A 27910-nucleotide genomic window follows, 5' to 3' on the forward strand; every position below is an offset into this window, starting at 1 on the left:
CCAACATTATGTTACTTTGCTTCTTTTGTACACTATTGCCTCTAATTATCTAATATATTCTAATTTTTTCTCCCTATTATGTCACTATTATGCAAAATTTTGGGGCCAGGGCAAGTCTTTCTTTATATATAATCTTAGTGGTCTCAGTGGGTGAATTGTAATTGTTTCAGATAAGCATACTTGGGGATAACCAGGAGTTAATGGTTGTATTCTAATAATAGTTAAAAGTACACATTAACAGTTCATTGTTATTTAGACCTCTAAGATGCATGTTTTGTTTAAATAGGTGCAAATGCCATCCAGATGCTTATAAAAGTATTTATTGGTAATAGAATGGCCAATCAAAGTACATGTTTAGGTAATGATGTCATAGTGTTATTCAATATTTTACCCTAGAACAGTGTGCAAGAATCTTCATAGTGATCCACATGTTTTCCACAACAGTTGTCCTATTTGGCCCCTCTTTGATCTACATGCTTCTTTCTAGCTGAATGCTGGTAAACGTCCTTTCTGACAGCCCCCTTTGCTCCTGCCTGCCATTATCTGCTGAAGTTCAGAAACCAGAGCATCACTTCAAACAGCAGAGTTAGGGAGTAGCCAGTCAGAAGAGATTCCTGAGGCATGCACAGTTCTGCCATAATCATTCAAAGATGTTTGGGTAGGGGGTTGGGGGTGGTAGAGGTGTATGTGAATACAGAAAGCTGTGGGGGTTGGCCTCTGGTCACTGGTAAATAAGTGAAGGCAGGTGCCAGAGAGTCTAGACACAGTGATTTCAGTCATGGGTCTTTGGTATCTGATACTCAATATGGGACTTGTCTGATTGAACACTATTGCCTCTTCATTGCACAGGCTGAAGGCCTTTTAGTGCCTTCCTGTTAAATTAGTAAAAGATGACAATGGACATAGTTAAAACAGAACAAATCTAGTTTTAATATTTCCTAGATGTCAGCAATTACACTCACTTTTGAAGTGCCATGGACAGCAATCAAATTAAAGACATAATGTTGCTTGTGAAGTTTGAACTAAACTATTACTTTAAAATGTGAATGCTTTAATTAAAATTGAAGTGCTTCTCTTTCTTATTATGAAAAACTAATTCTATATCATGATACATTTTATTCACATTTAGTCCTAATTTCTCTTGATTTTAGGGGATGGATTTGGATAAGATTTCAAACTATGCGTTATTTTTTAAAAATCTAGCTCCTGATTATTTCACCACAGGATTTAACATGGAAATTACCAAAAAAAAAAGAAAACCAAACACTTGGCTTCTGAACAAGTCACCTGTAACCCCATTTTTAAGGGCAACTTTTATACCATCAGGTTAATTTCAAGTAAAAAGCAACAGATATTTTGCATTCTTAAAGCATTGCTTTGATGTAACTGATTTTTGTTATTATAAAAAAGCTTCTTGTATCTGTAAAAATTTGGAAGAAATCTATAGTGGGTTTTTATGAAACCCGCTATGTGAAAAACATACGAATGAATGAATAGGAAAAACATACGAATTATGTTAACTAGGAGATTGTCACCTACATTTTTATTAATTTGTAATTTAATTTTAATTGGCAGTTAATATGTAGATAGAAAGCAAAATCTGTTAAATGTATAGCCAATAAATTAAAATGAGATTTTCTTTTTGCCATAGAATTTTTTTATTCTGTAACATTATTAAGTGTTAATGAATCTTTACCCAAAGATTCCATTAGCAGCAACATTTGTGGTTAAAGAGCGGCCCTCTGGGAAAAGTCATGATGCATACCAATTATTCATCTGCTATAATGTTTTGTAGTTTTAGCATATGGTGATTTATATATATATATAATGTAGTTTTGTTAGAATTTTACCTAAGTATTTTAATTTTTTGGAGCAATTATAAATGGATTTGTGTTTTTAATTTTGGTTTCCAGTTTTTCAATGCTAGCACATAGAAATAAGGTTGATTTTTGTGTGTTGACCATGTATCCTTTCTAAAACTTAGAAGTAATCTGGAACTAACAGAGAGAATAATCAAAACAAGATTTAACAGAATAGGGTCTAACCAGTCAACAAATAGTTATTATTCACTTACTGTATATAAGTCACTGTGCTGGATTCACAAGGACATGTTTATCTAAAAAAGATATCGTCCTGAGGGAAAACATAAGAAATTTTTAGATTACAAATTTTAGGGTTCACTTCCATATGTTAGCAGTTTGACTTAGAGAAAAATACCTTTACATAATATACACTAAGTTAATTTGCTGATTTACCAATAATAGAAGACTAGCTTTGCAAAACTATAGCATAAAATTTGTTAATTTCTCCTTTATTATAGCAACTATCTCTCATCACAATAAATTTGGATTACTGCTAAATGGCCTAGGTACCCTACCTTTTCCTACTACTTTTCCGTCTGCAGCTTCTCAGACCATCCTTCTCTTTCTCTTATCATTAAATAGAGTTCTTTTCTCATTTTATACCCATGCCCAAGTGATTGGATCCAGCCTACAGCTTCAAGTTATCAACCATATATAATTCCTAAAATTATACCTCTAGTCCAAACGTTTCTTCTAAACTCAGGCTTGCAGTTATAACTTTTACTATCACATAGGCAGCTTAAACTTAACACATCTTAAACCAAAATTACGATCTTTTCTTTAAAGTTTTCTCCTACCCTAGCTTCAGTTTTTGTTAGCACTGCCATCCATGTTGTTGCTCAGTAAGTGTTAGCACTGCCATCCATGTTGTTGCTCAGTGCAGAAACCTGGGAGTCATCTTTGCCTATTCCTCTCCCTTTACGCCAACATCTAGTCAGTTATTAAATCCGATTTTTATCCTCTTGCCTAAATATATCTCTGATCTATTCTTTTATCTCACCCCTACTGTCCTCCCTAGTCCGGGCAGCCATGATCTTACCTGGACTTTTCCTCCAGCCTCCTAGATGGTTTTCCCACATTTTCTTACCCTGTTTCAGTCTATTTTCTACATCAGCCAGATCTTTTTGAAATACAAATCTTATCTTGACACTTTCCTTATTTAGAAGGCTTTAATGGCTTCCCATTATCCTTAGGATGAAGCCCCAAATCCTTAACATGCACTTCAAGACCCTGCATAATCTGGCTTTTACCTTATCTCTCAAAACTTTCTCTCTCACTCAACCATGCTTGCCTTCCTTTCATTCTTCAGAAGAATCATGTTCTTTCCTGCCTTGTAAGCTTTGCACAAGTTATTTTCTTTGCTCTGAATGCTCAGAATCCACTTCCACACAATATTTTAAATTCCTTAAATATAGAGGCTTTATCTATTTCTCTTGTATTCTCCACTGAACTTTGAAGTTTATATTTAATGCTGAGCATCTAGTAGTTCATTAATCATTTATTCTTTCAGTTATTCAGTAGTGGAGCCTACCACTTCTATATGTTAAAAATGTAGTTGTATTATATTATTTTAAAACACATTGTAATAAAATACTGCTTCTGGTTTTTGTGTTACTTTAAGTAAAATATTCCCTGTGCTTCTTGCTAGTTAATGAAGATGCTCTTTGAATGTTCGGATGAGCGAATTGACTTGGAACTCATTTCATTCTGCATTAATCTTGCTGCTAACAAAAGGAATGTACAGCTTATCTGTGAAGGTTAGTGCCTTTGAGCCTCATAGATAACCTCTATCATATGGCAATTGGCATATGATGGAAAATAGATAATAAGGAATTAAGAGCTATAGTAGCTATATAAATCATATTTTTTAATTGTTTTTAAAATTATGGCTATAATCCTTAATGGTCAAATAGACTCAGAATACTCTTATATCATGAGTAGAAACTCTTACCCTTCAGTAACATTTTATAAACCAAGGGCAGTTACCTTTAATTGAAATTTAACATTTAAAAATATTTTCTGGCTGAAATTTTTTTATTTGCAAAGCACTCTGTTACAATGTAAGATGATACAATACAAATGTATTAGGTATTATTTCTATAATATCTTCATAGATGACTTGCTATGCGTTACGATATTTCAGAGTCTGCTCAGTAGTTTTTTCTTATTTGAAAAGTATACATATAAAGAGTACAAATAAGCAAATAGGAAAACATTAAAATTTTATTCTGACTATCCAGAGATAATCATAGGTAAAATTTTGGTGCAATGCTTATGCATATTTTTAAAGTAAAATGGGGTTCTTTTCTCTCTATCTGGTGACCTGTTTTTTTAAAATTAATAATATCTTGAATGTCATTTTAAGTGATTAAGTACTTTTATAAAACATAATTGCAAATAGCTGCAAAATCCCTGCTATTTTGAATATTTAGTTTGTTGCCACTTCTTTTCTGTTACAAACAGTGCCACAGTAATTTTCTTTTCTCTGAATCCACATTTCCGTTTTCATATTCTTAGGATAAATTCCTAGAAGTACAATTTTTATGGGTCAAAAAGTATTTATATTTGAAAAATCTGTGTTGCATATTCCATATACAAAAGAGTACATACTGTGTGAATTGCGTTTATGTGAAATTCTAGAACAGGCAAAACTGATCTATGTTTGAAAAGAAGAAAGAGAAGGAAAAGAGAAGGAAGAGGAAAAGGAGGAGAAAGGAAGAAAAGTGATTGTGTTTGGGGCATAGGATTGACTGAGAAGGGGCACAAGGGAACTGTCTGGAGTGAATGGAAATGTTCTGTCTCTTGATATGGCTATAGTTACACAGGGGCATACATTTATCAAAATTAATCTAGTATACACTTAAAATTATGCATTTTACTATATGTAAATTGAGGGTTTTTTGAGAACTATAAATTAAAAAATCAGTAAACTTAAGTGAACCTAAATTTAGTGGAGAAATTTTCTCTTTTTCTCTCTCAGGAAATGGGCTGAAGATGCTCATGAAGAGGGCTCTGAAATTCAAAGATCCATTGCTGATGAAAATGATTAGGAACATTTCCCAGCATGATGGACCAACTAAAACTTTGTTTATTGTAAGTATAGTTTTTGGCTTTCTCTCTGTTAAAATAGCCTGAGAACTGAAGCTTCAAAGTGCCATATTTGGAAATATAACTTCCTGAGCTCTCATCAAATATTAACTCACTATCCAAGTTGGCACTTCTGTTACCAACTTTGTCCTAAGTTTAGCTCCTAGAAATCTCAACCTAAGTTTTAACGTTGTTTATGTTTTGTGATCCCTCCTCCTAACCCTTCCATCCTCACTCCAGTTTTCTTACCTTAAACCAGTTCCCTAGGCTCCCTTAGCAGTTTAGCTTAAGATTATTAAAACCAAAGAGTGATATTTGATACTTATCTTCTCTTCCTATGGGTTAAATTATTGGATTGATTCTTTTGCAGAAATCATGTTTTAAACTTGTATTAAAATTCTCTTTTGTTCAGGATTATGTTGGGGACCTTGCAGCCCAGATCTCTAATGATGAAGAGGAGGAGTTTGTGATTGAATGTTTAGGAACACTTGCAAATTTGACCATTCCAGACTTAGACTGGGAATTGGTTCTTAAGGAGTACAAGTTAGTTCCATACCTCAAGGATAAACTAAAACCAGGTCTGTGGTAAATATTTCACTTTTGGATAATCAGTAAGTTATTTCTTGCTGTTGCAAATAAGGCTGCTAGAGCAGTATTTTGTGACTATTATTATATAGGTAACACATTTTCTTCCAACACCTCTGGTTCTAGTTTCTTTCTCCTCTTTGTATATACTCCTTTGCCTAACATATGTTCTTTCTTTCTTTCTTTCGTTCTTTTTTTTTTTTTTTGCTGAGGAACATTCTCCCTGAGCTAACGTCTGTTGCCAATATTCCTCATTTTTTGCTTGAGGAAGATTAGCCCTGAGCTAACATCTGTGCCAATCTTCCTCTCTTTTGTATGTGGGTCACTGCCACAGCATGGCTGATGAGTCGTGTAGGTGCGCATCTGGGATCCAAACCCACAAACCCAGGCCATCAAAGTGGAGTGCACTGAACTTAACCTCTATGCCACAACGCTGGCCCCCATAACAATATATTTTCTTAATATTAGTTTTCCTTCCCTATCTTGCCTCCTTTCTTACTTTTTTAGTTTACCAAATACCATCCCCCCTACACACGTGTACACATGCATGTGCAAAGTTCTTTGAGGCATCCAGTGAGACTTCTGTTTTCTGTTTACGTTGCCATTCATTTGTATTTTCGAAGATTATTTTGACTTCTCTGCTGTCCTCCCTCACCACTGTCATCAGTGAATATGGAAATTTTGAAAAAAGACAAATTTTTAAGCATGTTAAGGATTCATAAGAACTGATTTAAGAGCTTTCAGTATCTTTTCTGTACATTGAAATTTTGGTAATATAAAAGGATTTGGATCAGGACATTTCAATGAAAACTTTCTGTGATTTGACTTTACTAGGTGCTGCAGAAGATGACCTTGTTTTAGAAGTGGTTATAATGATTGGAACTGTGTCTATGGATGACTCTTGTGCTGCATTGCTAGCCAAATCTGGGATAATCCCTGCACTCATCGAATTGCTAAATGGTAAATTATAATTTAATCTTAATTTATTTTTATGCTAATATATAAACAAGTCAGTTTACATCTTTAAATATAAAATATAGTCTACAATCATGAAATATTATTTATCTTGTTACATTAACCATCTTATACCAAATTAAATTATATAGTTAAGAAAAATGTATTATATATACCTCTTACTGGGATTAGATAGAGTAATATCAAAGAAATTCAGGTTGCAAAGTTAAGAATTTTGCTATAGGGGCCAGCCCAGAGGCATAGTGGTTAAGTTTGCACACTCCACTTGAGCAGCCAGGGGTTCACAGCTTCAGATCCCAGGCACAGACCTACATACTGCTCGTCAAGCAGTGCTGTGGGCAGCATCTCACATACAAAAAAATAGAGGAAGATTGACATAGATGTTAGCTTAGGGCCAATCTTCCTCACCAAAAAAAAAAAGAAAAAAAAGAATGTTGCTATAAAGCAATTCAGAACCAGTTTTACAGACAATTTCCCTCCTCTCATCAGCTTTGAACAACCAATATTCTATCATTTCTTCTTTTTGCTGAACTTTGTGTTGGTTGAATTGGATCTCTTATGCAAACTTGTTTTTTAATATCTTGATTTCTAATCAGAAAGGTCATTTGGAAGCTTAATTCTAAGTATCATATTCCCTCTTAGATCCAGATATAGTATTGTCCTCTAAACTTTCTGCAAGGAAGGAAATGGTTTTATCTGCACTGTCCTATGTGCGTGGCTATTTAGTACTTGAAATGTTGCTGTTGGGACTGAGACCCTGAATTTTTACTTTTATTTATTTTTTAATTTGATTAGCCACAGTGGCTTATAGTTGCAATATTGGACACTGGAGGCCTAGTTAGTCTTCCCCTTACCTTTGTATTGCTCTTAAGGGGCCAGGGTTCATTGTTCTGCATATGGCATACAAAATTTATCTAAATCTAATGTTATTCTTTTAGGGTCAAGTTCTCTGGACCTTGTCTTAGTCTGCTCAGGCTGCCATAACAAAATACCACAGACTGGTGGCTTAAACAACAGAAATTTATTTTCTCATAGTTCTGGAGACTTGCAAGTCCAAAATCAAGGTGCCAGCTGATTTGGTTCCTGGTGAGGTCTTTCTTCCTGGCTTGTAGAAGGCCACTGTGGCAGAAAAAGAGAGAGTATCCCTTACATCCTCATGTGGCAGAGAGCACATGAGCGAGCTCAGGCTTTCTGGCATCTCTTCTTATAAAAATACTAATCTTAGGGGCTGGCTCCGTGGCCGAGTGGTTAAGTTCGCGCGCTCCGCTGCAGGCGGCCCAGTGTTTCGTTGGTTCGAATCCTGGGCGCGGACATGACACTGCTCATCAAACCACGCTGAGGCGGCGTCCCACATACCACAACTAGAAGGACCCACAACCAAGAATATACAACTATGTACCGGGGGGGCTTTGGGGAGAAAAAGGAAAAAATAAAATCTTAAAAAAAAAAAAAAAAAAAAAAATACTAATCTTATAAGATGACGACTCCACCCTTATGACCTCATTTAACCTTGATTACTTCCTTAGAGCCTCTTCTCCAAATATAATCACATTTGGAGTTAGGGCTTCAACATATGAACTTTGGAGGGATGCAATTCAGTCCATAGCAGATATTATTCATTAAAAGTAGTTGTAGTATAGAAGTTAAATATACTAATATGGGAACCTAAAAGGACACTCATCTCAGTCTTTTCTGTACCAGGTATTATATATAATATACATTTTGTATTATTTTAATGGACTTTTTTGAAGTGTAACATACGTAAAGAAAAATATACAAATTATAAGTGTATATAGCTCAGTGAATTTTCGAAGTGAGCATACCCATGTTATTCCCATTCACATAAGAAAATAAAATATTACCAGCACTCCAGAAGTCCCTCTTCTGTCACTTCCCAGTCATTATCACCTTCTCCAAACTGATTTCTATCCTTTATTACCAATAGATTAATTTTGCTTGGTTTTGAACTTCATGTAAGTCGAATCTAGTTTCTTTTGCCCTATGTTATAAATGTGAGATTCATCTATGTTATATACAGCAGTGTGTTTCTTTTCATTGATGTGTAAATATACCACTATGTATCCTTTCTACTATTGATGGATAGTAGGGTGGTTTTGTTTCTGTTTTGTTGTTGTTGTTTTTTGAAAGGAAAAGGGCTATTTTAAATACAGTTATGTGGCATATAATGACAATTCAGCCAACGATGGACCACATGTTTCATGGTGACCCTATAAGATAAATACCCTATAGCCTGGATGTGTCGTAGGCTATATCATCTAGGTTTGTGTAAGTACAAATCTATGATATTCTCACAAGGATGAAATCGTCTAATGATACCTTTCTCAAAACTAATCCCTGTTCTTAAGCGACACATGACTGTAATGCTCCTATAAACATTCTTAAACCTTTCATTTGGTGAACATGTGTACTCATTTCTATTAGACACATACCTAGGAGTAGAATTATTGGGTCATAAAGTAGTATATATTTGGTTTTAGTAAATAATGTCAATCTGTTTTCCAAAATAGTTGTGCCAATTTTCAGTCCTACCAGCTGTGTACAGAAGTTCTAGTTGTTCTGTATCACCACTATATCTGGTCATTGTCAGTCTGTGTGTTTGCGTGTGTGTGTGTGTGTGTGAGTGTGTGAGAAAGATTGACCCTAAGCTAACATTTGTGGCAGTCTTCCTTTATTCTGTATTTGGGATGCCGCTACAGCATGGCTTCATGAATGGTGTGTAGGTCCGCACCAGGAATCCAAACCTGTGAACCCCGGGCCACTGAAATGGAGTGCATGAACTCAACCGCTATCCCAGCAGGCCGGCCCCATCAGTCTTTTTAATTGTAACCTTTGTAGTGGTATTTCATTGTGGTTTTAATTTGCATTTCCCTAATGAAACTGAGTACCTCTTGGTGTTTATTAGCCTTTTAGATATGGCTAATAAAGTGAAGTGCCTATTTAAGTCTTTTGCCCATTTCTCTCTTTTGAATTTTTAAAAATTTGATTTGTAAATTCTTTAACATAATGCATTTTAATAGGTCATCTAGAGATAATACTTCCATATTTTAAGTATTCCTACATATAGTATATATGTATTTACTTTGGTACACCCTTCTCACAGCCAATAGTTTTCAGATTAGAAATAATTAGAAGAGAGACTAGATAGTTGGGAGGTGAAAGTGAAGGCAATGTATTTGGCAGAGCGAGAATGAAGATTTTGTGGTGAGCTGGAGAATGTTGAGACAAAATGGCCTCTGTCCTTGAATTTCTGTCCTACACTGATGGTGATTGAGAGAGCTGAGTTACAGATAAGGCAAGTTAATAGAGCTAGCTCAGGGGTTTTACTATGTTTTGATGTTCTCTAACTCTGATATGAGGTTATCACAGGCAGAGGCTGTATACTACTCTTTTAAAGAAATATATGAATTTTCAAATGAGAACCCTCGGGGGTAAGAGGGGGGACACTGTATACCAAAGAGTAATTAATAGAATTTTAGCCTAAGTAGTCTGGGAGACTAATACTTTGGCACGTTAGTGAGGAAAATCATTTGAAATAGATTGGACTTTAAGGGGCCCACAGTTTATTCCACACGACTAGTTGTATACTCTGTTGACCTGTAAATCTGTGTCTAACAGATACTGAACTGTTGCCAAGAGTTGATAGCACACTTACTATTAGTAAATCAAATCTTATAACCAGTATCTAAAAATTAGATTTCTTTAAGTATTTGCTGTTCTCATTACATATCAATCAGTGGACATCAGCTGTTCTGTTAAAGTATTGTTTGTTTGATTTTAAATATTTATTAATTAACCTATATATTAGATAAATTATTTTACTTTTATAATTAATTAGATTGAAACTAAAGTACCTTATTATTTCATGTCACTAAGTTTACTTTTGTTAACGTTATTCAACAAAGAAAAATACCTCTTTTTACTAGTCTAATTTCTACCAAAAATTTAGAATTTAGAAGGTGTGATCTTTTTTAAGAACTGTTTTTTTCATGTGAAGTCAACATTACAGAGACAAAATAGAACCAGATTTATTTCACAAAGTAGAATTGTTTGAAGAATTCTTATGATGGACCAAAATAAATAAATAATGGTGGTAATTTCTTTATACCTGGTGGCAAAACATAGTGAAAATTACAGAGAAGCACTGTTACTGTTCCCTTAAACCAATTTTGTTCCTCAGTGCTTCCTAAATACAACCTAATCTTTTGAGACAATCTCAAGTAGTCTAGTTTAAGCTCAGAGATGATATAATTTCTCTTTCACAAAATCTTATTTTTTATCTTTGTATTTTAAAATAATTTAACCTATTTAAACTACAACCAAATTTACTAAAACTTCTGAAAAATGCTATGAAATTTCCTCTCTGATCATCATCATGTAATTTACAAAAAAACGCCTAAAATGTAAAGGATATATGCCACCCATAAATTGTAAATAATTTAAACTAATTGTCCTTTTACGTGGCTCATTGTCACTTTTAGTTTTTCTCATTCTCCATTTTTCCCCTCTCTGTTGTTCAATTTTGTATATAAACATAGTATTCTTTCATTTGAAGTTTTCTGTTTTCTTTCAGCTCAACAAGAAGATGATGAATTTGTGTGTCAGATAATTTATGTCTTCTACCAGATGGTTTTCCACCAAGCCACAAGAGATGTCATAATCAAGGAGACACGTATCCTTTCAATGTTTACAATAGACAATGACATTTCACATATTCAGAAGAGATGCATCTTTAGGTATTTTTTCTTACAAATGTTCAAATAATCTAGAAAATATCAAGCTTTGAAATAAATTTAGAGAGCAACATAAACATGTCAGAACTTCTTTCTCTATTAACATAACTTAAATGTCAGAGGTTCCTAGGACTATCCTTAGTCCTCTTTTAATCTTACTTCATTCACTCTACATGGGAAAACACATCTATTCCCCTGATTTCAGCTACCAACTATATGGTAAGTATTTAATATCTTCAAAACCTCTTTCTTGAGTCCCAGGCATTTGTTTCTAACTGCCACCTGGATGTCTTGCACCTACCTAAAGTGGCATTGTGTGGTGTAGCCTACAGAGCATTATAGTCAGATAGCCCTAATTTTAAATTATCTTTTACCACTTATAAGCTATAGGACCTTTAGTAAGTTACTTAACGTCCTTGAGCATACAATCTTGCATTAATAAAATGGCCATAATATTATTAAAATAAAAAAGGCAACCACCTATCTTATAGGATTGTTATAAGTACTAACAGATTTTAATTGCCTATAATAGTTCCCAACACACAGAGATACTCACTAAGTGTTGGTTTATCATTATTGCATCCAAAAGGGTACTCAATATTACCAACATCTTTCCCTAAAAAACAGTCTACCTTTTCTATTCACAGTGGGTAAATAACAGTATCATCCACCCAGTCCTATAGCAGAAAATTTTGTGTCTGTTCTCTCTTTTACTACACAATTATTCATTTATTCTGCAAACATTTATCAGGTGCTGACCATCTAACAGATACTGTTTTAACTGCTGGATGTATGAAAAAGTCAGTTCCTGTCCTCCAGGAGTTTATAGTCTAATTGGAGAGATAGACAAGTAAATAAGAAATATAAAATTATAATCTAGTGTGATCAGTATCATAAAAGTATGTGCATAGGGCAAAGGAGAGGATATATGACCAAGTCTGGGGATGTTATGAAAGGCTGGCAGTGAAAGTGGTATCTAAGCTGAATCTTTGTGTCTTTGTTTTTTTTTGGGGGGGGGGCGGTTTGTGTTTCTTTTTCTTTTTTTTTTTTTTTGAGGAAGATTAGCCCTGAGCTAACTGCTGCCAATCCTCCTCTTTTTTCTGAGGAAGACTGGCCCTGAGCTAACGTCCATGCCCATCTTCCTCTACTTTATATGTGGGACGCCTACCACAGCATCGCTTGCCAAGCAGTGCCATGTCTGCACCCGGGATCCAAACCAGCAAAACCTGGGCCACCGAAGTGGAACGCGCGCACTTAACCTCTGCGCCACCGGGCCAGCCCCATCTTTGTTTTTTTTAATTGTGATGGTCTGCTTGCTTATGTACAAAAAAAAAAATCTGCTTTTGATCTCTACTGCATAAAATCCTTCATTACCCATGAGAAAAATCTAAATTCTTTTGCTTAGCATACATAGCTTTTCAAAACCTGATGTTAGCCTATATTCCCAAAGTTTCCCCTATAACCTTATGATATATAATTTTGTCTTAGCACACCCAATTTCTCGTGTATCAGATATGACCCACCTTGTCCTAACTTACTGCCTCTTTGTGTGCCTTATCAACCTCAAATGCATTTCTCTCCTTTTTTTTACCTGACAGTTTTCAGCTCATCAAAGATAAGTATATCAACTATCTTCTCAGATAAGCCTTTCTAATCCTGTTCCTCCCTCGTTCCCTGTAGGAGTAATTTATTTTCACCTCTAATAAAGTACTTTAGATTATGTATTTATGTACTTTTCTCTACCAAAAGATTTTGAGCTCCTCAAGCTCAAGGACTGGCTTTGTTTTCCTCATTTTTATCTATACCCAAAACTTAATATAGTACCTAGCATGCAGTCAGTACTCGTTTGCTCAGTGAACTCATGTATCTAAATGGTTAATGCCCTTTTAAAATTAAGGCCTTGGGAGACTTTTTTCTCTTCAATGATGATAGACTATTGCTCAAAACATTTTGAAACTCCCCTGGTATTACAATCAAAGCCAATAACACATGCTTTAAGTATCATCTTTGGAGGAAAATTGGCTTGCTTTGGAAGACAAGTTTAATTTCTGGAACTATATAAGGTCTCCAAGAATCAAGTCTGATGAATAACAAGTCTACTTGAGAAATGCCCATTTTGATATGAGCTACCAAAATGCAAATACTGTTTTGCCTTATCAGCTACATTGAGAGATCACCTTTTATCGTAGTAATAAATAGTTTTTAAATGTAGCCTATAAACTAACTCTCCCAGGAATATAAATTCCAAATACACTTTTGAGCCATGTTAACATCATTGAAACAAATTAACTTTTCCTGGCTGTGTTCCATGGAACATATTACTATAGTATTAATAGTTGATTAATGAAAAAAGGTTTTGTAATAAATGAGTTTGGGAAACCCTGAATTAAATAGAGTTTCTTGCTACAGAGTCTTCTTGGAACCTTTAATATGCTTTTCTGGGTTGAGAGTCTCTAAAAGGATATTTTTATATATGGAATATTTATGTAACTATAGAACACACTGTAAGAAACACGTATTAAAAAACATGAAAATGAAAGTATAGCTTTCCTGGGTAACTTCTCTGAAAGACAACCCTTGTTTACATGCCTTCTCGTAGGGTTTTTTGTGAAGACAAGGAAGAATGATGTAAAGTTCCTGCTGAGTGCCTGACACATGGTGGATAAGTGTTACTGTCTCTGCTCTGGTCTGTCTGTTTCACATGTACTCTCAGGACCTTATTATCAAAGCTCACATTATTAAGACCCATTCCATATGAGTTTTCTTCTCAATGTAACTTTATTTTCCTTTTTTCTCAAGTTCGGTTTTTATTAAGCTACTGAACCTGAAGTCAGTACTTCTTAAATAGTTATTCTGAACAGTATAACATGTTGAGAACGTTGAGAATGAGAGAGAAAACATGTGGTGAATTAAAATTTTTACGAAAGCATCAAGGAATACTACTTAGATCTGATGCTTTCATCCACGTCTTAAGATTGGATGAAGATTGCTGAAGTGCTTTTGCCCAGCAGTTTGATCTTCAAAAACCAGGATTTTTGTTGATGTCAGTGACATTTATGTCTTCTTAAGTATTTTGTCACATAATTAAAAATTTGTTCTTAATGCCATCAAGTTGATTTCGACTCCTAGTGACCCTGTGTACAGCAGAGCAGGACTCTGTCCGGTCTTTGTGAGCCATCCTCTTACCTTTCAGCACTACGTCAGACAGTGCTCTGCTGCTATTCACAGGGTTTTAATGGCCAGTGTTTTCGTAAGTTGGTGGCAGGTCCTTCTTCCTAGAGTGTCTTAGTCTAGAAGCCCCTCTGAAACCTGTCCACCATGGGTGGCCCTGCTAGTATTTGAAATCCCAGTGGCACAGCTTTCAGCATCTCAGCAACATGCAGGCGCCACAGTATGACAACCGACAGATGGGTGGCGTGCCCTGACTAGGAGACGAACCTGGGCCAAGGCAGTGAGAGCACTGAATCTTTACCACTAGACCACCAGGGCTGGCAACTAAAAATTATTATTAAAATATTTCACCATAATTTTAAGCATTTTGTTGTGATTTTCTCTATGAAAGCAATGTATTTAAATATTTTAAATAGAGATTTATTAGACAAGAAATCACTTCTTTTTCCCATTATTTTTTAAATTAGAAAGTTTGATCAGTATTATTTGATATAATTTTAAACAGAATGAGAGAAACTTGACATTGGAGATGGCTAGTGTAGACTTATTTTAGGTAAATATATGATTTATATTAAGATGTTTGGAATATTAAAAATGGCTCTCAGCACAATTCATAGGATTTGAGAACCTGAAATTGAGAACCAATGCTATTGTAATAATGAATTTTCATATAATCCCAACAATTGCAATAGGGAAATAAAAAAAAACAAATTTGTCTAGGTCCTTTTAGATTCCCCCTGAGAATTTCTAAGATTTTCCTAAGAATTTTATTTTCATTTTATCCTCACAAAAACCATGTAGAATATGTAGAGTAGTTCTTATTTATTTATTCATTAAATAACAATTTATTGAGCACCTGTTTTGCTCTCAGAGCTGGGGATACTGTGTGAACAAAATAGACAAAGTCCTTGCCCGAATGGAACTTACATTTCTGGGGAGAAGACAGGAAATAAACACCATATTCTTTTCAAATTAAAAAAAAATACATTCCAGAGGCTACACAGCTATATTTTTCTACATTTTAAATATATCTTTTCTTTTCCCCAAAAAACTAGTAAGTAACACTGACAAGTAGAAGATCTGGGTTAACCTCTGTCTTTGCCACTTGCTATGAAACTCAATAAAAAAAATTTTTTTTCTTTTGGTGAGGAAGATTGGCCCTGAGCTAACATCTGTTGTCAGTCTTCCTCTTTATGCTTGAGGAAGATTGTCACTGGGCTAACATCTGTGCCAGTCTGCCTCTATTTTGTATGAGGGATGCCACCACAGCATGGCTTGATGAACAGTGTGTATGTCCACACCTGGCATCCAAACCCACTAATCCTGGGCTGCCAAAGTGGAGTGCACAAACTTAACTACTACACCACCAGGCCAGCTTCAATAAAAATTTTTTTAGGATTATAATCAGTGCTACAAAGCATGTCGTTTGCTACAAAGAATATCATTTGCTTGCACACATGCTAGAGTTTCTTGGTAGAAACCTTGGGCCTCTGTTTCAAGTATGGTTTTAACCAAGGCAGACTAGAAGTATTGGAGATCAAAACTTTCTCTTGCTTCACTGCCTCTGTTAGATTCATTGAGGTTTCTTTATTGATTTTTCTTTGCTCTTCCTTTTCTCCCTACTTATTTGTTATTTACACATTCCACTTCTTTTGAGAGTTAAAACTCAAATTTCAACATGCATTATCACCAAGTTCTAAAGGAATGTATCTATCCTTGTAAGTCTAATGTCCCTATTTCCATCTTCCATGTTATTTGCTGTTAAGTGTAATAGTTTTACCTTATTTTTATAACATTTTTCTAGCATTTTAAATTTAATTATTATTTTAATTATTGCCTTTTAAAAACCAGGGCTTATTTAGGATTTACAATATCTTGACCCATTTCCTCTTTTACTATTTTTTCCTTGAATTCCATTCCTCTATTTCTCAGAGTTGATTTTCTTTCATAATGAATTATATTCTTTTATACTGCTTAGTGAATATCCATGAATAATAAAATATATCTGCATTTGAAAATAACTAGTTTGTCCTCTTTAAGAATAATTAAGCAGAATATGGAATTACAGGTTGCCACTTGTTTTCTTCGGCAACTTGAAGGCATTTTTCCACCGTCTTCCGGCCTGAATGCTGCCAGTGAGAAGTCTTCAGTCTACTAATTATTGGTATCTGTCAGAAAGTCTGATGACGATTTACTTTTCTTTCCCTTATAAGTGTCTCAGTCTTTTTGCCAGGAAGACCAAAGGGAATGTTTTTGTTTCTTTAAAGCCAAGTAGTTTTATTAGAATTTGACTTGGTATTCATCATCCTTGCTTGATTTTTCCAAGTATGCAATTGTGCTCTTTCAGTATGTAATTTTGTCCTTTTTTAAAAATTTCAGGAAAGTTTTCTTGAATTATAACTTTTAGTATTTGTTCTGTGATTTGGTTGTCTTCTTTGGGATTTCTATTATGTTGGATCTTCTTTGCCTGGCTTTAATAACTGTCATTTTCTAATCTTTTTTAAATCTCTTTTCATTTATTTTTTAATTTTACAGATTTTCTTCCTTTTTACCTTCTGTTTCTCTTAATTTTATCTGTTGTTTTTATTTACTCTTGTGTTACTATAAATTTAGTTTTAAGTACCTGAAATTATTTTTACTTTTATTTTCAGTTCTTTGCTGAATTATTTTATTTCTCTGAGTTTTCTAATTCTGATTTATATTGTTCTGTCATCCATAGTCTGTTTTCTTAAATTCTTTTGTCTCTTTTTGAATTATTAGGTTGCAGCTTCCATCTTTATGTGAAAATGTCTTCTGTTTTCTCTTTCTTATGATAACCATATAGGGAATTGGTTTGTGATTCTTCTCTGTTGCTCTTTTTTTCTTTTCTTTTTCTTTTCTTTTTTTTTTTTTTTTTTTGATGAGAAAGATTGGCCCTGAGCTAACATCTGTTACCAATCTTCCTCTTTTTGCTTGAGGAAGATTGTCCCTGAGTTAACATCTGTACCAGTCTTCCTCTATTTTGTATGTGGGACACTGCCTCAGCATGGCTTGATAAGCAATGTGTAGGTCTGTGCCTGGGATCCGAACCCATGAACCCTGGGCCACCAAAGTTGAGCACACAAACTTAATCACTGGGCCAGCCCCTCTGTTCCTCTTTTAGTGTGAAACTAATTTTCCTGAACTTTTATGAGGGCCAGAACAATCAAGAAAGCTTTTATAGCTATGCAGCTCTGGTGCTCCCTCTTCAGTTATTTTCACACTTTTCATGTTTTCAAAAATATGCCCTTTTGCTCTCTGAGATTTACTGGCTCTATTTTCTTATTCATTTTTATCTAGTTTTTGTTTTTCTTTCTTATCCTTGTTATCCCTGTTTTTTAAACAAATGAAATATTAAATCTTTCTGGTCATCATGTATGAATGATTTTATTTTAAAATTTGAAGTTAAATTTTAAGTTAGCATGTAAATTTAGAAAATACAGGATTTTCTAAATATGACTGAGTAGCCTCAATTTCAAATACAGTTGTATCTTTAACCACTTATATTCAGAAGCTCCAGCATATCTCATAGATCTGATGCATGATAAAAATAATGAAATCCGAAAGGTCTGTGATAATACATTAGATATTATAGCGGTAAGTAATTTTTCTTCTTATACAAAGTATAATAATCTTCATTTTGGGGGAAAAAAGACATTGCACACCTCTTTAGAACTTTGCTTTCAGTATAAATACAAATTTGTATTTGATAAAGCTCAAAAAATACAGTGATACTAAATTCACTTTTTAAACATTGTTAATACCTTTGGCTTTCAACTTTTAAGTATAGGCTCCTTACTTAAAGAGATTTTATACATATTCAGAGTTTTAGGTCTGGTCTACATGTTATCTCAGAATCACTTGTTTTTCAGAGAAATTATTGCTTAGAAGCAGAAAATTTGGTGACAGTTTCTGCCACAACTCAACACAGTCAACTTTGCAGTTTGGCCATTAAATTTTTTTAATAAATCAAATCTTATATCAACTGTTTTTTCAAATCTTTGATAGTTTTTCTTGTATACATAGACTTTTTCTGTAAGTTGCTTTAGAATGATGAATCACACAAAAATATTAATGTTATTCGTGACTTTAGAAGTTTTTAAATAATATATAACCAGAGGAATGTGATCAGAGGGATAATCTGAGTCCTGTATTAGAAACTTGCTCACTGTGAGGACTTTTCTTCACAAATCATGCTGCACACCAGTCTTCTGCCGGGACTTGGGCCCATACCTGGGATGTGCCTTATACTAGATTATTACTTTAGCTATCTTTTTCACTTGTGGCATATACTGCTACACACAACCTCCTTGCTTCCTTCTTTGAACTGGATTTATACTTTTTATTTTGGCTCACCCTGTAGAAAGTTTCTTGAAGATAGCCTATTTAGTAGTTTTCAGAGTTTAACTTAAACATTTTAGAAAGATCAGAATAACATTTTAAAGAATCAATTAACTTCATTGGAAATCTTCTAAGTTGGCATTTCTGTTAGTGATTTTCTTATGAAAATGGGCAATCACAGTCAAGCACCTTCTTGTCAATTTCCTACATTTTATTTCAGAAATTCATCTTACTTGATAGCATCTGCTTTTTGGATTTGACTGGGTATATCATCACTGGTTTAAAACTAAATGAGTACATTGACATTTTAGCTTTGATCTCTAAATCAAAACAGGGAAACTTTACATATTAAATTATTGCTCCACCAAGATGTTTCCTACATGTAAGCCACTGTCACACTGGTCACAGGGTTTATGAATATAGAATATTTATTACTCCTAGAGAACAATTTCATGACTCATGTACTATTTTCTATTAGATCACTAATGTCATTGTTGTATATATAGTGTAAGAATAAGAAACTTCTTAAAGTTCTGTATGTGATTATTTTACCTTAAGCAATAAGGAAAGGAGAGGGATGTCAGTCTATTTTGAATTGCTTTTAACATAATTTTTAAGTTACCTTCTTTTGAGAAAAGTTAGATGGAAGGTAATACTATGTTTAGATTTACATATTAGCTATGTTTGGTTTAGAATGGAAGTCAGTGATAGTTCCAAAAGGCCAGCTCAGTTGTATTATAAAAATATATAGTATAAAATATGAGTATATTTATTATAAGATAAAAATTTCTATTCCCAATTATTTCTAAACTCTGGGCTCAAGTCTCTCATCTTAAACAGGAATCATCACCACCCTGTGTCTACTTTACTTTTCTAGATACTGTCCTAGTTCTCGCCTTCTCTCTAGAACCAACATTTTGAAATAATTTTCTACATATTACTAACTTCATTTCTTCACTTTCCTCATCCTCCTTTCAACCTATGCTAACTCTGGCTTCTGCCTCCATTACTTCATTGAAATGGTGCTCACGAAAGTCACCTGACCTTCGTTTTTCTAGATCCAATGAGTACTTTTAGTCTTCATTTTACTTGTTGATCCTACCCTCCTTGAAGGAACTTTAAATCCTGGTCAGAATTAACATGTAAAACCACAAACAAAATTATTTTAGATTATTACATTCATAAAGAGCCTTGTTGATATGAGGACTTCAAAGAAGAATCAGCAAAATGAAACTTGTATATATCAGCTAGCTCTGTATGGCTCCCCTAAGAGATGTCTGATTGCTTGAGTTAGTACATTGGCCCTCTGTATCCACAGGCATTTTGCTAACTTTTTGGTGATTCAGTTTACAATGACGCTTCTGAGGATTGCAGAGCTCTTCTAAGGGTTAGAGAAAAAATATATGAAGCATCTACCATATGACAGTCACTCAATATGTTTTGTTTAAACTAGACCAAAACTCAGACCTAGTTGAGACGTTTATATCTAGATTAAATATCTCAACCAACATTTCCCTTCCTTGGTATAGTTAATTATCTATGTTATTTTCTGCTCATTTTAATTTTTAAAATGGAATGAGAAGATAATCTGTTCACTGTTTGGATTGTAACTGTGGAAAGTATGTATTGGAGTATGTATTTGGACTGTATATATTTTGGCCAGACATGTTATTATTTATAGTTTACTTTAAGATTATCCTGAAAAATGGCTGAATTTGGCATTTTAAAAGTTCCTATCAGGGCACTTAACTGAATGGGGCAATAACTGAAAAGGCCTTGATGAGGACAGTGCAGTAAGTGGGAAGCTGCCTCTTCTAGTGTAGAAGTGCATCATCTGTTACATTGCCCACGTTCTGAATCTCTGGTGACTTATTTGGATTTGACCTCAATTTAATTATCAGCTAACCTCAGACCAAAGTTACACTCCTTGCTTCCTGCACTTCCTTGTTTGGGAGAAATTTGAGGAGTAGGCCATTTTAATACATCAGTAAAAAGATAGCTTCTCAGATCCACTTGAGGTATAGCTGCCAGTCTTTGGTTCTTTGAGCTCAGCTATTACTGATCACAACTCAGAGTGCTGTTTTCTAGTCCTGAATCTTTTTGAAGGGTAAAACAAGAGGAAATTGGCTTAATTTGAAACAGGAGAAACTTTTATTAGACACAGCAAAGATGATGAAACTCCAGAAATAGGCTGTCAAGAGAATGCAAAGTCTCTGTCCAGTTAGCATTAGTAATAGCTAAATAACCAACTTTCTAAAATAGTTTGTTAGAAACCTGCTTAGAATGGGAGTGGTTGATCCCTTAAGACTTTACCATTAGGTTTTGATTTCCTGGTATATTAACATGACCAAGTTGTACAATAATAAAAAATTGAAAAAAATTTGGAAGTAATGAGAGTATTTGTAGCTTAAGGCAATTTATCTTTAAGAAAACAAATTTCTTGTTCACTCAAGACAGACAGCATGGAATAATAGTAAGAAAAACTAGATGCCTTGCAAGCCTTAAGGAAATATGCCTTCTGCGTGTAAAGTACTTGTCCCCCAAATTATGGAATTGATTTAAGGTATATGGGCCCAAGCCCTCAATTGGTGAATTGAAACAGATGTGCAGTGCTAGTACTCTTTGTACCACGGAGGATTATTACCTTTGGTGGTGCAGTTTCTCTGGCCTCATCAGCAAGCTGTTTCCTGTCTGATTAGGCCTTATATGTAGCTTCAGGAGGCAGGGAATGAGGTAGGTACAGAGAGGAGCAGGGAAGCAAGGAGAGAGGATCCTAGAGTCTTGGTCTTTCAAAGGGATTACAGGCATACCTCAGAGATGTTGCGAGTTTGGTTTCAGAGCACTGTAGTAAAGCCAGAATCTCGATAAAGCAAGTAATAGATTTTCTGGTTTGGTTTTTGTGCATGTAAATATTATCTTTACACTATACTGTAGTCTATTAAGTGTGCAATAGCTTTATGTCTAAAACACAATGTATATACCTTAACAAAAAAACTTTATTGCTAAAAAGTGCTAAGTATCATGTGTGCCTTCAGTTAGTTATAATTTTTTTTGCTGGTGGAGGGTCTTGCCTCCATGTTGATGGCTGTTGACTGATCAGGGTGGTGAAGGTTGTGGTGGCTGTAGCAGTATCTTAAAATAAGACAATGAAGTTTGCCGCATCAATTGACTCTTCCCTTCATGATCAGTTTCTCTGTGGCATGCGATGCTGTTTGACAGCATTTTACCCACAGTAGAACTTTCAGAATTCTATTGAATCCTTCCAATCCCTGCCACTCCTTTATCAGCTAAGTTTATAAAATGTTCTCAATCCTTTGTTGTCATATCAACAATCTTCACAGCATATTCACTGGGAGTAGATTCCACCTCAAGCCACTTTCTTTGCTCGTCTATAAGAAGTAACTCCTCATCTGTTAAAGTTTTGTCATGGGGTTGCAGCAATTCAGTCACAGTAATTCTAGTTTTCTTGTAATTCTAGTTTTCTTGCTGCTTCCACCACATCTGCAGTTACTTCTTTCACTGAAGTCTTGAACCCCTCACAGTCATCCATGAGGGTTGGAATCAACTTCTTCCAAACTCCTGTTAATGTTGATATTTTGACCTCTTCCCATGAATAACAAATGTTCTTAATGGCATCTAGAATGGTGAATCCTTTCCGAAAGGTTTTCAATTTACTTTGCCCAGATCCATCAGAGGGATCACTACCTATGGCAGCTATAGCCTTATGAAATGTATTTCTTAAATAATAAGACTTAAAAGTGGAAATTACTCCATGATCCGTGGGTTACAGAATGGATGTTGTGTTAGCAGGCATGAAAACAACATTAATCTTGTTGTACATCTCCATCAGAGTTCTTGGGTGACCAGATGTATTGTCAGTGAGCGGTAATAATTGGAAAGCAGTCTTTCTTTCTGAGCAGTAGGTCTCAACAGTGGGCTTAAAATATTCAGTAAACCATGTTGTAAACAGATGTGCTGTCATCCAGACTTTGTTGTTCCATTTATAGAACACAGGCAGAGTAGATTTAACATAATTCTTAAGGGCGCTAGGATTTTTGGAATGGTAAATGAGCATCGGCTTCAACTAAAGTCACCAGTTGCATAGCCACTAACCAGAAAATCAGCCTGTCCATTGAAGCTTTGAAGCCAGGCATTGGCTTCTCCTCTAGCTGTGAAAGTCCTTGATGGTATCTTCTTCCAACAGAAGACTGTTTTGTCTACATTGAAAAACTGTTACTTAGTGTAGCCACCTTCATTAATTAGCTTCTGGAGAACTTGCTGCAGCCTCGACATCAGCACTTGCTGCTTCACCTGGCACTTTTGTGTTATGGAGACAGCTTCTTTCCTTAAACCTCCTGAACCAACCTCTGCTGGCTTTAGACTTTTCTTCTGCAGCTTCCTCACCTCTCTCAGTCTTCATAGAATTGAAGAGAGTTAGGGCCTTCTCTGGGTTAGGCTTTGGCTTAGGGACTGTTGTGGCTGGTTTGATCTTCTATCTAGACAACTAAAACTTTCTCCATATCAGCAATAAGGCTGTTTTGCTTTCTTATCATTCCTGTGTTTACTGGAGTAGCACTTTATTTTCTTTTTGTGTGGAAGATTAGCCCTGAGCTAACTACTGCCAGTCCTCTTCTTTTTTACTGAGGAAGACTGGCCCTGAGCTAACATCCATGCCCATCTTCCTCTACTTTATACGTGGGACACCTACCACAGCATGGCATGCCAAGCGGTGCCATATCCGCACACGGGATCCGAACCAGCGAACCCCAGGCCGCCAAGAAGGAGAACGTGCGAACTTAACCACTGCGCTGCCGGGCCGACCCCTAGAGTAGCACTTTTAATTTCCTTCAGAAAATTTTCCTTTGCGTTCATAACTTGGCTGTTTGGCTCAAGTTGCCTAACTTTCAGCCTATCTCAGCTTCTGACATGCTTTCCTCACTAAGCTTAATCATTTGTAGCTTTTGATTTTAAGTGAGAGACATGTGACTCTTCCTTTCACTTGAAAACTTAGAGGCCATTGTAGGCTTATTTTTGCCTAATTTCTATATTGTTGTGTCTCAGGAAATAGGGAGGCCTGAGGAGATGGGGAGAGACGGGAAGAGCTGGTTGGTGGAGCAGTCAGAACACACACATTTATTGATTAGATTCGCTATGTTATGTGGATGTGGTTCATGGCACCCAAAAACAATTACAATAGTAACATCAAAGATCACTGATCACAGATCACCATAGCAAATAGAATAACAATAATGGAAAAGTTTGAATTGTGAGAATTATCAAAATGTGATACAGAGATATGAAGTAAGCAAAGGCAGTTGGAAAAATGGTGCTGACAGACTTGCTTGACACAGGGTTGCCACAAACCTCCAATTTGTAAAAACCACAGTACCTGCAAAGCACAATAAAGCAAAGTGCAATGAGCCAAGGTATGCCTGTATATGGCAATTGACCATTGCCTTTTCTCTTCCAGGCCTTGAGATTCGTGAAGGGGAGAACAGAAGCTTCTACACAGAGAGCTTCTAAAACCCCAGTTAGATTTTTGTCCTTTCGTACTCCCTCAACTTTGTGTGAAGTATTTGAGAACCTCATAAATTCTTCCCCAGTTGGTAAACAAATTCCTCCCCTGACGTTACTGGTTGTCAAACATTTAATACATGTTTATTAAGCACATACTATGTTCCAGATGCTAATATAGACACTGGGAATACAAAACTCAACAACACAAAGTTTCAACAATATGAAAGTTTACAATCCAGACTCTAAAGAAGACCAGAATACTGTCATCTAGACAAGAACTGACCTTCCATAGGCAGTACTACTACATAGCCCTGTCAAGAGATTTCTATACTAATGGCGCATTGTATCTATAGGATCTTTATGGGAAAAGGGATGTGCCTAGGTTCTCTGGTAAGAGACTGATGTCTGTTGTCTTTCTAGCCAGCCACAGGCCCGTGTGATTTGATACTAACACAGGTTTGTGTCATTGAGATTTTGAATGATGGCCCTTTCTCTTTTAGTAGCTCTAATTATGTTCATGGGCAGATTGTGTATATTTTAATAATCTAGGATTGATACCTAACTATAGTATTCTAAACTTGGAAAACCAGGTGCTATCTTCATTCGAGTATAGAAAAATTATATTTAATATGACTAGTGTATCAAAATGAGATAAACAAGTGTAGGATTAGACATGACCTCTAAGACATCAACTGGTATGTCCCCACAAAAATTACCAGCAAAACCTATGTCAGACAGGAAAGCTGAGTTTTCAAATAATCTTGCCAGCAAGGGAGAGCACTTTAAAAAATGTCTCATAACATCTTACAAAGGGAAGTTATAGAGAAAGTTTCATAGGATTAAGGTTAGAGTTAACATTAGAACTCAGGTTATTTCAGGACAGGCTTTCAAAAGCAGGGAATGGGTAGGAATTGGGTAAGACGATAGACAGCAGTCACTTTTAATTGACTTGCAGGTTGGGTATGGGCACAGAGCAGAAATTTTCAAGTGAGTTGTTGACAGAGACTTCTAAGATGTTCTTTCCAGAGCAAGTGGGATTGGTTCTTGCTTGTTTTACAGTCTTGGTAAATTTTCATTTCTCAGATTTGTAAGTTTAATTTTTATTTCTCAGCTCCTTACAGTCAAATTGGGTTTAGTAAGATAAGTTTGGTTAGTCCTCCTTTGGAGTTCATTTTTATATTGCATAAACCTTTTTGAAAAACAGAAATTTAAGATATTTTTCCTGCTTGTTAGAATTTACATACCTATATATATGAATGTGTGTATTCCCTGACAATTTAATGGGTATTACTTTAAAAATTTTTTTAATTGGCAACATTTGGATTAAAAAGAACCCAAGCATAGTATGAAAGACAAATCATGATTTCTTACTTAAATAAGTTTGATTTAGTTATATCTTTTACTTCGTGGTCAGACTGGACATGATATTTGAGATGATATTGCACAGATAAGCCTCAGTGCTTTAAAGAGAGATTGCAGAGATAATTGTACCTTGAGGTCTAGTTAAAAAATGTCGTAGTCAAGACTATTGCACAATACTTGGAATAATACTGTTGAGAAATAGTATGTGCATAAAAGTCAACAACTCTATCATGTATGTGTGTTTAATTATGTGTATATCTATATATACATATCATATACTTATCATTGGGAGAAGTATTTTCTCAGATATAAAAGGCATCTTTTTAGCAGTTACCTTAAGCTTAATGAGCAACTAAATTACTCTAGATCTGCTTTAATTTAGTATGAAGAATTGTATTAAATAAACCATACTACATTCTCAATTAGGGGGCTGCCACATTAAAGGAGAAAGGAAAATCTGTTTTCTATCAGTTATGTTAGAACACAAAGCAGATCTATGTAGCTCTATGTTATCCTATAGTGTGTTAATCAGATACAAGGTGTGACGGAAGCCAGTGACAAAGGGTTTTCCTGATAGTGAGCAGGCTCTGAGAATAGGCTTGTTAAGGCTTCTTAATGTTTCAGTGGTTAAGTGGTAAACAAAATGATATAGGACTTCAAAAAAGATGGCACATTCCATAAAAAATCAAACCATAAGTCTTTCATGACACTTTAGAATTTATGGAAACTGAGTGCTTAAGATCCTAATGTCAGGAGCTGAGAAGAGAAGAAAATAAAAAACAAAGCGTGTGGACTTTAAATACAAGACGAACTCAAGTCTCAGAATAAGGCTATCAAGATGCACTCCTTGTGGAAAGAAGCATGTCAAAAATGAAGGAAAAAACAGCTCCATTCCTACGCTATTTCCACAATGGCTTGATAGATTTTTATGACATATCTTGGCTGTGGTTGAGCTTTGACATCCCTGAATTTCCATAATTCTTTCCTGATAATGGGGGTGGGTGATAGAAGAGGGAAGTAGTGATTTGGGGGAGAGGGATTAGAGGGAATAGGTTTTAATTGATAATGTGTTCAATCTGTTAAATTTTTGACACTAGATATTCATTTAGAGTTGCTATTTAAAATAAACTCCTTATACTGCCAGTATTCTTCAGTTTGGGGCAATAGTTATTTCAACAGCTTTATGAAGTAATGATATTAATCGTAGATTTTTATTTATAGAATGTTACAACTTCATAAATCTTAGATTTGTTTTATTTTGGAAATGAAGAATCTAAGACCAAAAAATATTAAAATACCTTTAGAAGTTTGCATAGTTCTATTAGTATCGGAACCAGAACCAGAACCCAGGTCTCCTAACTCCTAATTCAGTGTTCTTTGTATTATACCATACCATATTACTAATATCTATATTCATACTGAGAGACACAGAGAAGCTATGACTTTGCCACGGCTATTAAACTATACTCATTACAGATAGATACACAGGATAGCTGAGGCTGGGGATTCCAGAATGCTGGTCCATTGGAGTATGATAAAGTTTTTACTGGTTTTCACTAAAAGTGGAAGAGAGAAGAAAGTACGTGTCTGTGGTGTTTGCGTGTGAAAGAGAGAGAGAGAAGGAAAGGCACACATAGAGACGGGGGCTGGGGAGGAGTTGCAAATATAAGGCTGTTAACATGTTAACAATATATACCAGTATTTATTGTGCTTCTATCTAGGTAAAGGTATTATGGACATTTGTTCTATAATTTTTCAATTTTCAACAATGAGATAGTCTTATGATAATAAAACTCCAAATGTTTTCAAAAAGTCATGTTATAACTCCTCGAGACTTTAAGACCTTGATTCTGTTTGATTAAGGTTTTTTGCCATTTTCTTTGCTATGATCTGTAACAAAAAGCCACGCTTACTTATAAATCTCAAGGCCACCTCTTGTGAAAACTCCCCTTGTCATTGTAGTGGATGCATTGTAGTGGGAATCTGTAATCATGGTTGGACCTTTTGCAAAACATAATTTTCTATATCCTAAATGGTTATACAGCTTGGTATAGAATAACATATTCTGTCTTGTGTTTCCTGAAGGAGAAACTGTTTGGGTTTTTTTCTGAAGAGCTGAGAAGACAGCCATAGTGTTTTCATTGTGATCCTGTAAACAGTATTGCACATGTTAATCATTATGTTAATCATAGAAAATTAAACCTATGGTTTTATCGTACAAAAATACTTAAAAATCAGAGT

The 27910-nt window shown here is 35.0% G+C and overlaps 1 protein-coding gene across 2 annotated transcripts in view; it reads left to right on the forward strand.

The window, feature by feature from the left end:
* Positions 1 to 27910, forward strand: part of KIFAP3 (kinesin associated protein 3) — a 150837-nt gene that overhangs the window by 83170 nt on the left and 39757 nt on the right. For both annotated transcript variants that reach the window (XM_070497616.1, XM_014845164.3), the window contains exons 12-17: positions 3511 to 3619; positions 4843 to 4955; positions 5362 to 5527; positions 6369 to 6494; positions 11101 to 11199; positions 17961 to 18046. In XM_070497616.1, coding sequence (XP_070353717.1) covers positions 3511 to 3619; positions 4843 to 4955; positions 5362 to 5527; positions 6369 to 6494; positions 11101 to 11199; positions 17961 to 18046 — 699 coding nt within the window. The remainder of the gene's footprint in view (positions 1 to 3510; positions 3620 to 4842; positions 4956 to 5361; positions 5528 to 6368; positions 6495 to 11100; positions 11200 to 17960; positions 18047 to 27910) is intronic.

The sequence above is a fragment of the Equus asinus genome, chromosome 25 (genome assembly GCF_041296235.1).
Source record: "Equus asinus isolate D_3611 breed Donkey chromosome 25, EquAss-T2T_v2, whole genome shotgun sequence".
NCBI classification, from domain to species: Eukaryota; Metazoa; Chordata; class Mammalia; order Perissodactyla; family Equidae; genus Equus; species Equus asinus.